General features: G+C 38.1%; 1 protein-coding gene across 2 annotated transcripts in view; it reads left to right on the forward strand.

Moving 5' to 3' along the window:
• The window catches only part of FER (FER tyrosine kinase), a 159,827-nt gene extending 144,640 nt beyond the window's left edge, over positions 1 to 15,187 (forward strand). The window contains exons 19-22 of one of the 2 annotated variants that reach the window (XM_082301263.1): positions 727 to 881; positions 4,623 to 4,745; positions 8,393 to 8,579; positions 12,233 to 15,187. In XM_082301263.1, the coding sequence (XP_082157389.1) occupies positions 727 to 881; positions 4,623 to 4,745; positions 8,393 to 8,535 (421 nt within the window). In that variant the 3' untranslated portion in view covers positions 8,536 to 8,579; positions 12,233 to 15,187. Of the gene's footprint in view, positions 1 to 726; positions 882 to 4,622; positions 4,746 to 8,392; positions 9,888 to 12,232 lie in introns of those variants that run through there. The other variant, XM_082301262.1, reaches the window with a different exon arrangement.
• Positions 15,188 to 15,491: the final 304 nt, after the last annotated feature.

Consider the following 15,491-nt stretch of genomic DNA (forward strand, 5'->3'; position numbering starts at 1 on the left):
TTCTTCAAATTCTGTTTCATTTTACATAGGATCTGATTCATTAATCTGTGGTTTCTTTCTGTGACCACTGAGGGCAGTTGTGATGAGTTAACTTTGCCTGGCTGCCAGACACCCATGCAGATACTTTCTCACTCCCCCTCTCAACAGGACAGGGAGGTAAATAAGACAGAAGAACTTGTAGGTCAAGATAAAGACAAGGAAATCACCTACCAATTGCCATCATAGCAAAACAGACTGAATTTGTTTTTAACGTGAATGTAATGTATTGCAAATTAAAATAAAGTTGGATGGTGAGAAATAAGACTGAAATACCTTTTCCTCTTCCCTTCTTCTGAGGCACTCCTTCACTCTGGAATCCTTCACCTCCTCCTCTAAGTGTGAGTGGGAATGGAGATTCTGGTCAGTCCATAACAGCTCCTCTGTGCCTCTCCTTCCACCTCACACTCCTCCCCTGCTCCACTGTGGCTCCTCTCTGTGGACTGCAGGGGAATCTTGGAGCATCTCCAGCATCTCCTCCCCTAACTTTTTCATAGGATTATTTCTGACGTTTCTTCCCCTTCCCTCACTTCTGTTTCCCAACAACTGCTGTGAAGTGTTTTTTACCCTTTTGTAAATAAGCCTCTGAGAGGCACCACCATCTTGGCTGAGGGGCTCAGTCAGTTTGAATGACTTCTAAGTACTTTCAAACCTGTAAAAATGTTGGTGTTTATTTCTTTTTTTAATTAGAGACCTGGCTGCAAGGAACTGCTTGGTAGGTGAAAGCAACATTTTGAAAATAAGCGATTTTGGGATGTCCCGGCAAGAGGACGATGGCGTGTACTCATCATCAGGCCTAAAGCAGATTCCTATCAAGTGGACTGCTCCAGAAGCTCTGAACTATGGTAAGGACATAACTGGATTTTCTTGACAAAAAAAAAAAAAAATCCAAAGTACAGTAAAAAGCCTCAGAGCCACAATATTCGAGTGTATATACATACAATATTCCTTTTCCCCTGTTCAAAATAATTATGTTTAAAATAATTTTAATATTTCTGTCTGATTTATGTAAAAACCACAGTTTTGCCTTTGAAAAAGAATAAGGCAGCAACATCAGAATTGCTATTTTGCAGGAATAGCAGAGTGCTTTAGTTCTGTTGCTGACTCATTCTTGTGGATAGCCTTGTCAGTCATCTAAATTATGATCGTTAGCAAAATGAATAGCAAGTTCTGCATATTTATGGCCTCTCATTGAAAACAGTAGAAAATGTTAATGTACTAGAACACTGTGTTAGATAACTCATTGCATTGGTGAAAAATGTAGTCACTGTTTTTTTGGGGGGTTTTTTTAACTGCAGTTTTTATTTTCTTTTTTCTTTTACCTCCATTTTTGTGTATCACTAGGCTGTTGCATTGGGGATAAAAAGTCATTATATATCACTGAGGGAGGTGATCCACACTACATGAATAATAGTTCCAGAATAGAAACAGAAGCTGCTGTACTTAGCCTTTTTTGCTTATATGAAACTAGAAAAATAAGTTCTTCTAGGTAAAGTGGGCTGTGAGGGAGCTGCACATTTAATAGATGATGGCATGTTTTGAATGTACTTCTCTCAACCGGTTCTTCAGTTGAGTACATAGAATAAAATATTTTTAAATTCTTCATTTGAAATGTCTATAAATATTTCTGCCATCTCTTAAAGCCTTTTTTTGGAAATCATGCATTGGAAATCATAAGTTTGTGAGTTATGATTGATAGCAGAAAGCTTCCTCTCATTAGCACTTTTGCAGCATCTAATGACATGACACAGTAAAGCAGATCTTCCCTTTAAAAGGCTGACAGTAAATTTAGTTACAGTAATTGATCCTGTATTACCAATTATTCTAAGAGATGTTAGTGTTGCCAGCATTCACAGCTTTGCCCTTTTGGGTGTTTGATCCACTGTAAAAGGTGTTTTGGGTTTTTATTTTTGTTATTTTGGAAATGCCTACAGTGGTTTTGATATATTATGAAAACCTATCCTTATAACTGTATGTGGTCCAGTCAGCTATATTTAGCAAGAAACAGACTCTTGTGACAACACCTTCACTTTGTTCTGCTGAGTCTTTTTTTTCTGCACAGTACAGGAGAAGAGGGGATTGTTGATTAACATCTACTTATTTTGTGTTTCCTAAAGCACATCCATATTCAAGCAGCTATAAGTCGTTTTCTGTAGTGTCTGAGAAATAAGCTCTCTCAAACATCTGTTAATATGTTCAGCAGTCTTAATACTCAACTTTCAAAATGTTATAAAGGTTTCTGTGTATTTTTGAAGGATATTTTTTTCCACTCCCTTTAAAGAGATGAGTCAAACTAACTGGATTATGTTTTATTTTTTTCCATTCTAATAATAAGGTTGTAAGAATTGCATTGATTTGTGTGGGTAAGACTGGAGGTATGTAAGATATCAAAATGAAATAAAACTAAACTTGCAGTATTTCAAAACTAGCTGGTAACCACTAGCCCTGTCAGTCTTTAATATCAAGATTCAAAGGTTGGAGGAAAATGAGGAATAGGATCATCTGGCCATTACATGAATTCTAATGTGCTTAAGAAGCTACAAAGAAGTTCTAGTTTAGTCTCTGCTGAAGTCACTGTGTATAACAAATTAAGAGTAGTCACTAAAGCATTTTAAATTAAGAAAAAACACAAGTTGTGAAGGCTATAAACCAGGTGAGAGCAAGTGGAGTGGTTAGGGCATTGTGTCAGAAGTCGTAAGCAAAATTCAGATGGCACTGGCGTTTTTGAGCAGTGGAACCTTTGGTTCTGTGGGTGCTGTTCAGTGCCATTCCACACCATTGTGGTGACTTGGGAGGACGAACCCCATCACTCCAAATGTCCCCCCTTTCCTCCTTCTTCCCCCACACTTCATACACTGAGCCTGATGTCACAAGGTCTGGAATATCCCTTTGGTCAGTTTGGGGTCACCTGTTCCAACTGTGTCCCCTCCCAGCGTCCCAGGCAGCCCCAGCCTCCTCACCAGCATGGCCATGTGAAAAGCAGAAAAGGCCTGGGCTCTGTGCAGTCCCTGCTCAGCAACAATAAAAACATCTTTGTGTTATCAACTCTGTATTCAGAACAAATCCAAAACACATCCCTGTACCTGACACTGAATAAAATTAATTCCATCCCACCAAAACCAGCACATATTAGGAGAAGTATAGGGTATTTTTACTTCCGAATCTTTCAAAATTAAAACATGTCTAGTACATGTATTTTATCACTACAACATTGTGAGTTATTTGTGATGTTAATAGTAATGTGGGGAGGACTTGGGGTTTTTTTCTAAACAGATCTTTTTTTTCTCCCCTCAGATAATATAGTAGCAGAAAATATAATTAACTGTACAGAGCTGTACTTTCTTTAAAACAAACAGCTAATCACCTATCTTGTATCTGCTGAATGCTTTCAGTGAAAAGTGTTAAATTACTGGATGCCAAACTGTGGGGAGTTGATACACAGACAAGAAAACTAATCTTACTCCAAAGAGCATCGTGAATATCCATAATTGCCAACTATGAGGCATGCAAGCTAACACAGCACAGCTGGAAGTGATATTTAGTCTAAGAGTAAACTGAATTTTCTGACGTCAGAACAGTTGTCACTGTCATCAACTGTCACTATAATTTAAATGTATTTTCCTTTTTTTCTTAGTCAGAAGTGGCTTAGTTTGGTTTGTTTGATGATTAGAGGTAAACAAACAATACATTCACAAGTGATGTTTTTAAAGAATAAAGACACATAAATACAAAGTAATAGTATGGAACAAAGAAGAACGGTCATGAGAAACGTTGAAAGTAATGTTGAAAATGGATTTTTAAGGTAACGTTTTCACTGATTTTGCTGCAAAAGGCTAAGAGTCTTAACTTTCTGATGTGAATCCATCAGGGACAATAGAAATACCTCCTCCAAAATGACTCCTTTTCCTGTAATAGAAAGCTATCATTACACAAAGAGGCTTAGAATTCAATTATTTATCAATTTTCTATTTTACTATCTCTGAAGCATAGTTGGAGGCAATGGAACCTTTTTTTTTTTTCCTTAAATTGATTGGGTGCATCAGTTCTTCAGGGTCCAGCCATACTTTGATTTTCAGAGATCAGTTTCTCAAAGCATAAGAACCAGGCCTGCTTCACATTTACAAACAGTGTTGGTGGTAGCTCCTCTCAGAATAAACACTGCCATCCTAAAATAGAGAACTGGGAAAGGTGATTTTTTTAAAAAATATTTTAAATTGAGAGTGCTTGTAAATGAGGGGGGAAGTCCTGACATTTTTCTGTCCTTTTATATTGAAAGAGAAATGTTTTTGTATGTTAAGAAGGAAAGAAATTCTTAACTTGCATGAGTGATGTGGTATGGTCTGTGTATAATAGTAACACGTAAGGTTAGCTTCTGTTGTTCCAAGGTATTGGCTTTAATATGATTTGTTCAGTCTTTGAAATACTGGAGACTGTGTAGTCTGTAGAATGTATTAGAAGCTGCAGCTTTGTTTTGCGTGAAGCTTGCCTATGTAACACTTTTACCTTTACAGGAGATCTTTGGCCGTAATTATCTGAAATAATTTTTTTTTTTATGTTAAGCTGAGGGTTTGCTTTCCTTTTCTTAGGGAGATACACATCTGAGAGTGATGTATGGAGCTTTGGAATCCTTTTGTGGGAGACCTTTAGTTTAGGAGTATGCCCATACCCTGGAATGACCAACCAACAAGCACGAGAGCAAGTTGAGAAAGGTAATTATTCATAGGGTGCGAAAGAAATGCTGGATAAATTGTAAGGATACAGTATAAAATAGCAAAGAAATAACATACAAGCTTTGTAGCAACTTTAGCAAAAATAATACTATGTTTTCTAAGAGGCTGAATCTAGCTCTGTGGGAGGAGTAGGGTGGTATTTAGGCCTTTTGAAAAAAAAAAAGGAATACATTGACCGTTAACTTAAAGGTTGGAAGACAGCATGCTGACTTTCATTGTTGCAGAACTAACAGGTGAGATGGAAAGGAGAGATTTACTGCTGTGCAAAGCAGAAGCTTGAACAGAATGAATTATTTAAGATTATGCTAATGCAGGTATAAATATTCTAAACTGCCAGAAAAAAAATCTGTATCATTCCATCTTCTTTATTAAATCATTTCATAGAAGGATTTAGCAATTATAGTGGAGAATGGTAAGCCAGGTGAGCATTACAAGCTGCATTTCTCTTTTACAAAATAATCGAAAGGCTTTTACTTAAAATAGCAAATAACTGTAAGCAGGATTCCAGGACTTTTGATTTATTTTCATCGTCTTTAGTGGCATTTCAGAACTGTTCCTTCCCTACATAGTACTACTGTATAATTCATAAATTGGTTCTAAGCTAGTAAAACTTCTAAATTATTTAAAACAAAACAAACAACAAGCAAACAAAAAAGCCCTGGTTTGCTGATTTACATGCATTGTCAGTGTTTGTTATAGTTTTATAAGCACTCTAGGTGATATTAAAGTTTCTCCTTAAAGGCCAAATCAAATCCTAGAGTCCAAGCCATTCTTGTTTGAAGTTACATGCATTCATCCCGTTCCTAGAGCAGATGCATGCAGTATAAAAAAAGCAAAATTATTTCTCAGATTTACCTGTTTTAAGAGGTCGGTGTCACTGTGCTATTCTCTAGAAAGAGAGATACAGAGACCTGTACAATGGGTCTGGAGTCACAGAGCTGCATTTAGCTGTAGAGTCCTGTGTGCCGATGCACATCACTGTGCACTGCCTGTCATTTGCTCAGAGCTACATGTGGTAGACAATTCATGGAATCACAGAGTCAAAGAATGGCTGAGGTGTGCCATCTGAATGTCATCTGATCCAACCACCCAGCTCAAGTAGGATCACACCCAGATGGCTTTTGCTTATCTCAATGAATGAAGATGCCACCACCTCTCTGGGCAACCTGTACTCAGTCACCCTTGCAAGGAAAAGGTGTTTCCTGATGCTCAGGAGGAATTTCCCATGTTTCAGTGGGTGCTCATTACCTCTGTGTCCTGCCACTGGGCATGGGAAGAGCCTGGACCCCGTCCTCTTTGCACCCTCCCTGCAGGTGTTTATATACTTGCTGAGATCCTCCTGAGCTTTCTCCTCTCTGGGATGAGCTGCTTCAGCTCACTCAGCATTTCCTCATAGGAGAGATGCTTTGGTGTCTCCATCATCTTGGTGACCCTTCATGAGACTGTCTCCATTGTGCCTGTGTCCGTCTTGTACTGGGGAGCCCAGAACTGGACCCAGCACTCCAGATGTGCCTCAGCCAATACTGAACAGAGGAGGCAGATGATCTCCCTCAAACTGCTGCAACATTCCTTCTAGTGCAGCCCAATCTGCCATTAGCATTCTTTGCTGGAAGAGCTCATTGCTGATGCACGTTCAACCCTTGGTGCTCACCAGGAGTCCCAGGGCCTTTCCTGACAAGCTGCTTCCCAGCTGTGCATTCCCAGCCCATGCTGGTGTCTGGGGTTGTTCCTCCCTGGCTGCAGGACTTGGCTCTTCCCATGCTGAACTGCTTGAGGTTCCTGTCAGCCCCTTTCTCCAGCCTGTCTGGGTCCCTCTGGACGGCACCACGACCCTCTGGTGTATCAGCCCCTCCTCACAGCTCAGTGTCACCAGTAACCTCGCTGGGAGCGCAGCTGCCCCATCATCCGGAGCGTTAATGATGATGATGTGACATAGGATTGGACCCAGTACTGACCCTGGAGCTTCACTCAGACTTTGTACCACTCATCACCTCCCGTCAGGGCTCACTGTTCAGCCAGTTTTCAATCCACCTCCCTGTCTGGTAATCCATCCCATAATTCAAAGGTGTCTTTGTGAGGATTTTACAGTGAAATCCCCTCATATACCAGGCCACTCATCTCACTGAAGAAGTTTCTCGTATTGGTCAAGCATGACTTGCTCTTAGTGAATCCATGCTGACTTTCTACATGCTTATTCCTGATGACTTTCTCGTCCTTGAGGTGCCTGGAAATTGTTTCCAGCATCAGCTGCTCCATCACCTTCAAGGTGATGTTGACCAGCCCTGGGTGCTCTGACTTGAAGATAGGAGTGACATTTGCTTTACTCCTGTCCTCAGGTACTTCTCCCAGTAGTCACTGGTTGTGTATGAAAGATTATTGGGAATTGTGTGGCAGTGACATCAGGCTGTTCTCTCAGTACTCACAGGTGCATCAGGGCCTGTGAACTTAAATAAGTCCAGTGTGCTTGAGTATTCCCTGATCAGGTCCTCTTCCACCAAGGGTACATCTTCCTCATTCCAGCCTTTCCCACTGATCCCTGGAGCCCGGGATTCCTGAAGGCTGGTCTTGCTAGTAGAGGCTGAGATTGAGAAAGCATTCAGTATCTCAGCCTTCTCCATTTCCTGTGTTGCTGAGTTGCTCAGTGCCTCATTCAGCAGTGGGCACACATTTTTTCGAGCCTTCCTTTTGTCCCCTGTGTACCTAGAGAAGCCCTGCTCTTTGACTTTGATACCCCTGGCCAGATTCAATCCCATCTGGGCTTTGTCTTTCTTAGCTTCATCCCTGGAGGCTCAGACAGAGTTTCTGTATTCCTCCCATTACCTGATTTTGTGTTTGATTTTGTCCAGGAGCTCCTTGTTCATACATAGAATCCTCCTGGCATTTTTCCCAACTTCCTACTTGTTGGGAAATTGTCTTCATTGATGTGAGTACACCTCTGTGGTCCAGGGTATTGATGACATGCCTGAATATCCACTTACCTGTGACTTTCGAATGATTAGCTGCTAATTTACTTAACTGATTGTCCATTTTCCTGCTCACTGCCAAGTCAGAGAACTCATTTGGCTGATGGCAGCAGAGAGGTGTGGAAGTTACTGCCTATCTAAGCAAACCAGAAGAGAAAGAGAGTTAAGATGGAAAGATACAAAAGTTAAGAAAACAGAGGAAGGAAAAATTACTGAAGTGCAAACGGGGAGGGACTTCTTTAAGGAGCCAAAAAAGGGAAGAAACGTGAGAATAAAAGTTGGTACATCTTCAAAAAGAGCAAAGAAATTTACTCCCATCTTAATTTTTGTTACTAATTTTCTTACTGCAACGAGGAAAGGAAACAACTGAAAACCAGAGGGTAGCAACTTCCTAAGATACAGGAAACAAATCTTTGCATGTTGCTGCTATTAGGGATGAGGAGCAAACTGACCATTTAGCATGCCCAACTTAAATATCACTGGTACCAGAGCTTTAATTAGTTCATAATTATCTCTCATCTATAGGTTATGTATTGAAGATACTCCTCACATTGCCTTGAAGGTCTTTTTAATGAAATGGTCTTTAACTTTGCTCTTTTTAGATTTGTCAATATGCATAAGTTTTCAGTACTAAAAGTTTTCCCTACTTTTTCTGTGTACCAGGCTACCGAATGTCTGCACCACAAAAATGTCCAGAAGAAATACATAAAATAATGCAGAGATGCTGGGACTACAAACCAGAAAACCGGCCAAAATTCAGTGAGATTCAGAAAGAGCTGTCTTCAATCAAAAAAAAAGTGACATAGTGATGACGAAGTGCCAAACTCAATGTCTGGGACTTTATTTTCCAGTGAAGTAATTTTTTCCCTCAAACACTATGCATTTATACAGCATTATTTGCAATATTCTTCTAGGATTACTTTGAAATTAAGTGGTGTACCATCTTGAATGGTGTCTACACCTGCATTAAAGATATATACTGCAAAATGCTATATATCCAGTCACAGTAGTACTGTAATTTAGGTTACATGTACATAGGAAAGCACATACTATAAATTTACGGGACAGGGGCTTCTATCTGTTTTACAGCAAATAACTGCTAGTGAACATTTTTCAGAGGTATTCTACTTTAAGCTGTGCTCTCACTCTGCTATCCCTGTCCTGTATGTCAACATATTAATTTAATGTGGGGATTGTCATACATGTTGACCTTAAAACTGAAGACTGTTTTGACAAGTATTTCAGCTAGAAGTTTGGGGTTTTTTTTAATTCTTTCTGCAACTGATATATTTAGGTGATACTTTGTTTTAAACATGAAAGTCAGTCAGATTCTGGATGCAAACATGCTTATTGAATGGAAAAATCCAGATTTTTTTTTTTGTAGCTGAATTATTTGTGCATTTATTGAAATACTTCTGATTTTTTTATGTGATCTACTTAAATCATGCCCTTTTTTTATGCCTGCAGAATTCAGTAATAATTTCTTTTACAGTGACCTATGTTTGTTAGAAAAAAAGACCAATATAAAGTCTTGACTGCACATGCTGAGAAATACTGCAAACTATCTGCCTTCCAAAGAATACCTAAAAGTAGTAGGCCAAGAAAAAAAGGTTTATTAATGATTGCCGCAGATAACAAATATCATTGATCTTAGAGGAGCTAAAGGATGTATTGCTATATTTGCTTTTGATCCTGTTTTTTTTCCTGAATTGGTAAAAATTCTCAGAATGCAGCTGGAGCATGCAAAAGTTTATTCTGAACAAAAGAACATTCCATGCATAGTGTCCAAAGGAAAATGCTACTTCTGTGTGGCATGAGGAAGTTGTTCAAACAACCAAAAGGAAAGAAGTATGTTTAAAGCCTCTGACAGGGAACCGCAGAGTAGAAATACTAACCTATTTTTCTTAGATAATTGCAATCAAATATCAAAAGACTGGGGATAAACAAGGTTTAAATGTACCAAGAATATAAACCTTGTGTTTGTATATATATACATATAAATATATATTAAAAAAAAAAAAAAAGCCAGAAAGAATAAAAACTTACTAGATAGGGGCAGGAGGAAATGCACCATTTGTTACTTTGACTCTGGGTCCTCTTTGCAGCTGGAATTGTTTTCTAGGGCTCTACATAGAAATAGGAACAAGTTACAGTATCCCTGTCTGAGTTCCAGCATTAAGGTGCTTAAAATATTTCTAGCAATTTACTAAAATGTTCAGATCAAGGGATACCAGTTGCTGCTAATGCAAGTAAGAAACAGGGATTGTAAGTAACACAGCATCTGGAATGTTAATTAGCCTTATATTTTAGTGTTACAGTGGGATTGAGATGTAGTTAAGTCAGTGGCTACATTACATTTTTATTTCTGTTAGAGTGGCTTTTCTATTGTCCACAACATCTTTTGCTCTCTAAAGTATATTTGCCGTAGTGCTGAGTGGTGGTTTAGGGCTATGTGTGACCAAAATAAGTGTAGACTAGAAGAATTTGTCTGTTACATAGGAATTAGTGTCCAGCTACAACAGTGAATGGTTGTGTGGGGGCACATCAGCTGTATTTGGGGAGGTACTGTCAATATCCAGGTGTAAGGAATGGTGAGTGCTTCTTGCATTTTGTTAAGTGATTTTTTTCTTGGAGATAAGGAAGCATATATATACACATACCCATGAAAGTGTAGTGCTTGGAAAACTTGGTGGCATAAATGAAAACTTCATTATAAGTGTACTGGATATATTTACTTAGTTCTGTACTTCAAGCAGCCCAGAGATATTTTTCAAGAGCAATAGGAAACATTCTTGTTAGTTTGTATGCTTCTAAGTAGCACACAGAGTCTGTGCCTTAATTTGCTAGTATGCTAATGCAAGTGCAAGTGTACTAAGATTTAAGGAATGTTTCACAGTCATTTGGGAAAATCCAAGATTCATCCAACTGCGTTTCCTTATGTATGCATCCCTAAAGTCTGCAAGTAAGGATAACAGTGTCAGCATTCATAGCTTTTTTGGAGAGTTAATATTCTTCTGTTAGAGAGGTGGACTATTTCTTTGCCATATGCCCTCTTGACAGCAAAGAAATACTGCTTTATTCTGATAAAATAAAATACTGTTTTATTTGTCGTAGATTAGCCAAGCACCATCCAGACTCTTGCAGAAGGATAAAAACAGTACTAACATTTTTTTCTGAAATAGTTAACCTCCACAAATATGTACCACAGTTCTATTTAAAGTCTTTTTAAAACAGGGGATTTCTACAGCTTTCGGAAAATCTGTTACTGTTCCTGATGTAGGCATCAGTTCAGTTCAAAACTAGTAATACTTTGGGAGAATACCAGAATGGCTTTATAGGTATAGAATAAATGTCAACACAGGTACATGTCTTTTAAATTATTTAAACTTTTCATGTCATTAATTTAATAGTTTGTGGCAGAACTTGTTCATCATGTCTGACTTGCAATTGCTGAAACTATTCAACTGAGGAAGTGGAATCCATACCTATAGATACTGTAGGCTTCTCACAGGAGCATTCACAACCAAGCCTGCCATACCATGAAATTTGAAAGAAAGACATGGCACTCAAGAAGCAAAGCTGCAATATCTTCTCTGCATGGCCTTTTGATGACTTAATCTTGTCAGGTTAATCTTACCAGGTTAGCCAGATCCTGGTCATTTGGCTGATGTACCATGTTTGCCATAGAGAACTTAACAAAGAAGTTAAAATTAGGTCTCTTTTGCAAGTATGGATTTCAGGTTAGGTTGTTACACTGGCACCCCGAGGGAAACGTGAATTATTTTACACTGTTAAACATAGGAAACTCTAAATACTGTTATCCTCAGCTTGTAACATGAGAGGGAATTCAACCGGTTATCTCTTAATTTCGTGTTTTTCCTAGGAATTGCATTCATTATTTTAAGAAAATTGCTTTGACAGCAAAAAGTGCATCCTTAGTTTGTTTTTAGTAGAAAATAATCACATACTAGCTTCCAAGTCTAGGCTTCAGTGAAATCATAAGGTTTCCTAAGCTTCTTTATTTTATGGAATGTAAAATAGTGAAAAGTATCTTATCTGAAAACAAACCTTGCTTCAGCAAAGGGTGGTGTTGTAGAGTTAGCATCCCACTAAGGCATTATCTTTGAAATGTGCATTTTCTTTAGTTTCTGTGAAAACCAGTGAATTAGCGTCTCATTTATCAACTACAGTTAAATTGCATTTCTTCTTAACAACAATATGCCTTTTTGCAGAGTTGCCCAAAACTTTTTTGGAAATTGTTATTGAGGAGTGCATCACCAGAAGGCCATCAGTAAGAACTGCAGCTGGTAAAGCCCATTCTTAGTGACAGGAAAGACAAAACAGATTAAGGAAATATTAGATTATTCATACTTAAGTACTTTTTCATCCATGTCTTTGACCACCTGTTAGGCTTACTTTAATCCTACAAGCACATCATTAAAACTGACTATGAAGTTACCCATTTTTTACCTCTTTATGACTATTTTGTTACCCTTTTTGCAGCCATTGTAAAGATAATAAAAAAAAAGAAGAAAACCCCACATTTTTCCAAGGTTATGGAGTAACCAAGTCTCAGAAGCATTTAAAAATGTCTCCCCTCCAGTTTTCCCAGATGTGCTGCTGCACAAATATTAACAGTGACTAAATACTGGCCCTGTTTCCAGTATTCTTGCTGTCATCTCCTCTAAATGTCAGTGCTACTCACAGACTTGAGAGAGTGCAATATTTTAAGACCTAACTTAGTGTGTAAATAGTGTCATCAAACATGGTATTCAAAAGCAACAGTTCTGAAAATAATTGATTGTCACAAACAATAACTCATTATAAACATTAAATAAAGGGGAAGAAGCTGAAAGAGTCCACTTTCTGTAACAGCTGCCCGGTTTGTAGGCAGTAGAAATATTTGTTAGCCAGTGCACTTGGATTTGTAACATTTTTATGGCTAAGCATTAAGTAGTTTGCAATTCAAGGAAGAGTTTACCAATTAATTTTTTTTCCCCCTAAACCACAAAAGGACTTCAGATATTGTTGGAAGCATTCTTCCTAGGCAGGTCAGGGAACAATACCCCTGCTAGCAGCGAAGTTATGCATTTTTTCTTCTTAGAATGGTTTTCATGCAGTCCTTCACTTCCAGCAATTACTTCAATTAGTAATTAGAAGGTAAAGGGCAAGTCCAGTATTCCTGAAGTTCTAAACAACCATGAGTTTTTAAGAGATCTGGTAAATTTGAAATATCAGCTCAATTAAAAATGCTTTCTTCCAGTTTCCTTCTGCAGATTTACTGAAAAACAAAACAAAAAAGCAGTCCTTAATGATTAGTAACAACTTACTAGGAAAGTGAATCAAACTGAGGAGCCTATCAAGATTTTTTAAGAGTAGCTCTTCCCTGGGGTAGCTTCCCATTATAAATAAAGTTTAAAGGTGGAAAGCTCCAAGTTGAAATGGAAGAATCCTTTCAGTTGCCACATTATGAACAGTCAAGTATTGCTACCATTTCTGTACTCAAAGTGGTACTGAATTGTGATTTCCAGCTCCTACATGCATTGCAGAATTGCCTATTAGTATGTTATTAATACCCAACTTTACTTTTAGATCAAAGAAGGGAAGATTCTCTCATTGAAAAGTCCAGCAAGATCTGCCTGGTAGCTCCAACATTTTTGTGTATTTTCACATTCACTTAGCAGAGTCATTGTGTTCATTATAATAAGTACCAAATAGAATAGGAGCTGGAAGCTTCTGACTTCAAATTTTCACAGCTTTAACCCTAGAATCCAACTTGATTTTGCTTCTCTGTCAAATAATGAAAAGCAATTTTTGTATTTCAGCCTTACAACTACTCTATAAAACAGAAAGATGTGTTTACTGTTCTCTCCCAGGGAATGCTACCTCCACCAACAACCCTTAGTTACTATTATGTCCCCTTCTCTTTGATACAAAATTTCAACTGGAACATATGTCCAGGTATAGAACTTGGATGTTAACTCAAGAGTTGTTTCTTTTTCAGGCAGTTGTATATTATTGGCTATATTGTGGTTTCAGAGCACCATTTTCTCAGGCATCATCTAGGCAGGAATTAAATTAGAATTTTCAGATGGTTTAGTTGGGGGGATGGTTTGTGAGATAAAAGACTAATCAGGTCACTAGCTACAAGCGTTGTTTTGCAGCTGTTTGAGATTGTAGTTATGGGAGGGTAATTCATTTAGAGAGCTCAGATCCATATGCCTTCTCCAAATGAAAAACTGTTAGGTATACTTACAAAAAATGGATAAATAAAACCCTCAAATAGAGTTGACTGAGGTCATAAATTGAAAACATAGAAGAGCCATGAACTAGATTCTTTCTTCCTCTATCTCCCAGAATGAAATGCTTTGTAAATACAACTTGAGTTAATTGGTTTTGTGTTTATAGATAAATACATCCTCTGAACCAGTATGATAACCTAGGATTCACATTGAGCAGAGAATGCTTGGAAAAAATCCTGAATTGCTACTATTTGGAACCATCATCTAGTTTTAGAAATGAAAGTGTTTGTAGATAAGTACTTAATTTAAGTTTTAATACAGTAGGCAAGCCAGCCATTGAAACTTTTCATCAATATAAGGCAATTAGGCTTTTTAAAAGAAAAATCAGATCAGTGATTCCTTCTACATTACAGATGTTGAAAGTATGAGCCAGAACTTCCCATTACTAAAAAAAAGATGCACAGTACCCTTTTCAGTCAGCTCAGTCTTTCTCAACATATGAAGAATTCCATAATTGTTAATGCAAGTAGCAATGCAAAATTCTTGGATTACTGATATGTTAATGACTTAACTCTGAGCTGTTGCCTCAATTCTCAAAGAATCTTTCTGCTCTCTAAAGAGGGCTGCAGTAAGCTTACACTTCCAGATGAGCTCTGCTGTAATAATCTGTACTGTTGCATCTCCCAAATACTTCCTAATTCTGAAGGCTCCATGTACCACAGGTGGCGCCCTGTCACTTACCAAAAAATGTTATTCTGGTGACAGAAAAGTCCAAATACACTCCTGCTTTTGTTCAACTCAGAAATACTGTAGTGATGTTACACCTAGGGCAATGTGTTTGTATGAAAATGGAAGTAACTGTGAATCAAGGTGAAGCACATTGTTCAAATCACATTTTTAATGAAGTTCCAGATCCTAGCTATGAGTTGTCCACATCATAAAATACATCAGAGAAACCACATTCTTGACTGCCTAGTGTACAGTGCAGAACATCCTGCTCCACACAGGGCGAATTATAAAGCTAAATACGCTCCTTGACATTTTGCTATCAGGCCAAATTAGTGTCTTCAAAATCAACAGCAGTGACTTAATTCCACTAAGCCTTGTTGTGAATTTCCTTCTTCTTAACAGACCTTTTCAGATAGTGTTAATTCTCATCATTTTGCTTTCAAAATTTTGAATTCACTGTGTCATGCAACATTTACTTATAGTGGTAATTATACACCACCCCCCCCCCCCCCCCCAGTATGAAGTGCTGTGACCTCCAATTCCAGAAGATAGGCATTATTGTTGTGTACAGGGAACTGATCTTGCACTGGGTCTCAGTTGATACGGCTTAACATGTCTGTTTCCATGGTTAATTGTACCATTACCCGTAAATCACAAGCTAACTTGTTTTTCCACCAAGCTTCCCACCTAATTTTCACTAAAACGCTAAAAACGTAATAGGGAAAACCCCATGATACAGGCTCATCACACAGGACACAAAAGGCAGGCAGACTCCTACAGAGAAATTTTGG

This window comes from Coloeus monedula, assembly GCF_965178545.1.
Source record: "Coloeus monedula genome assembly, chromosome: Z".
Classification (NCBI taxonomy): domain Eukaryota; kingdom Metazoa; phylum Chordata; class Aves; order Passeriformes; family Corvidae; genus Coloeus; species Coloeus monedula.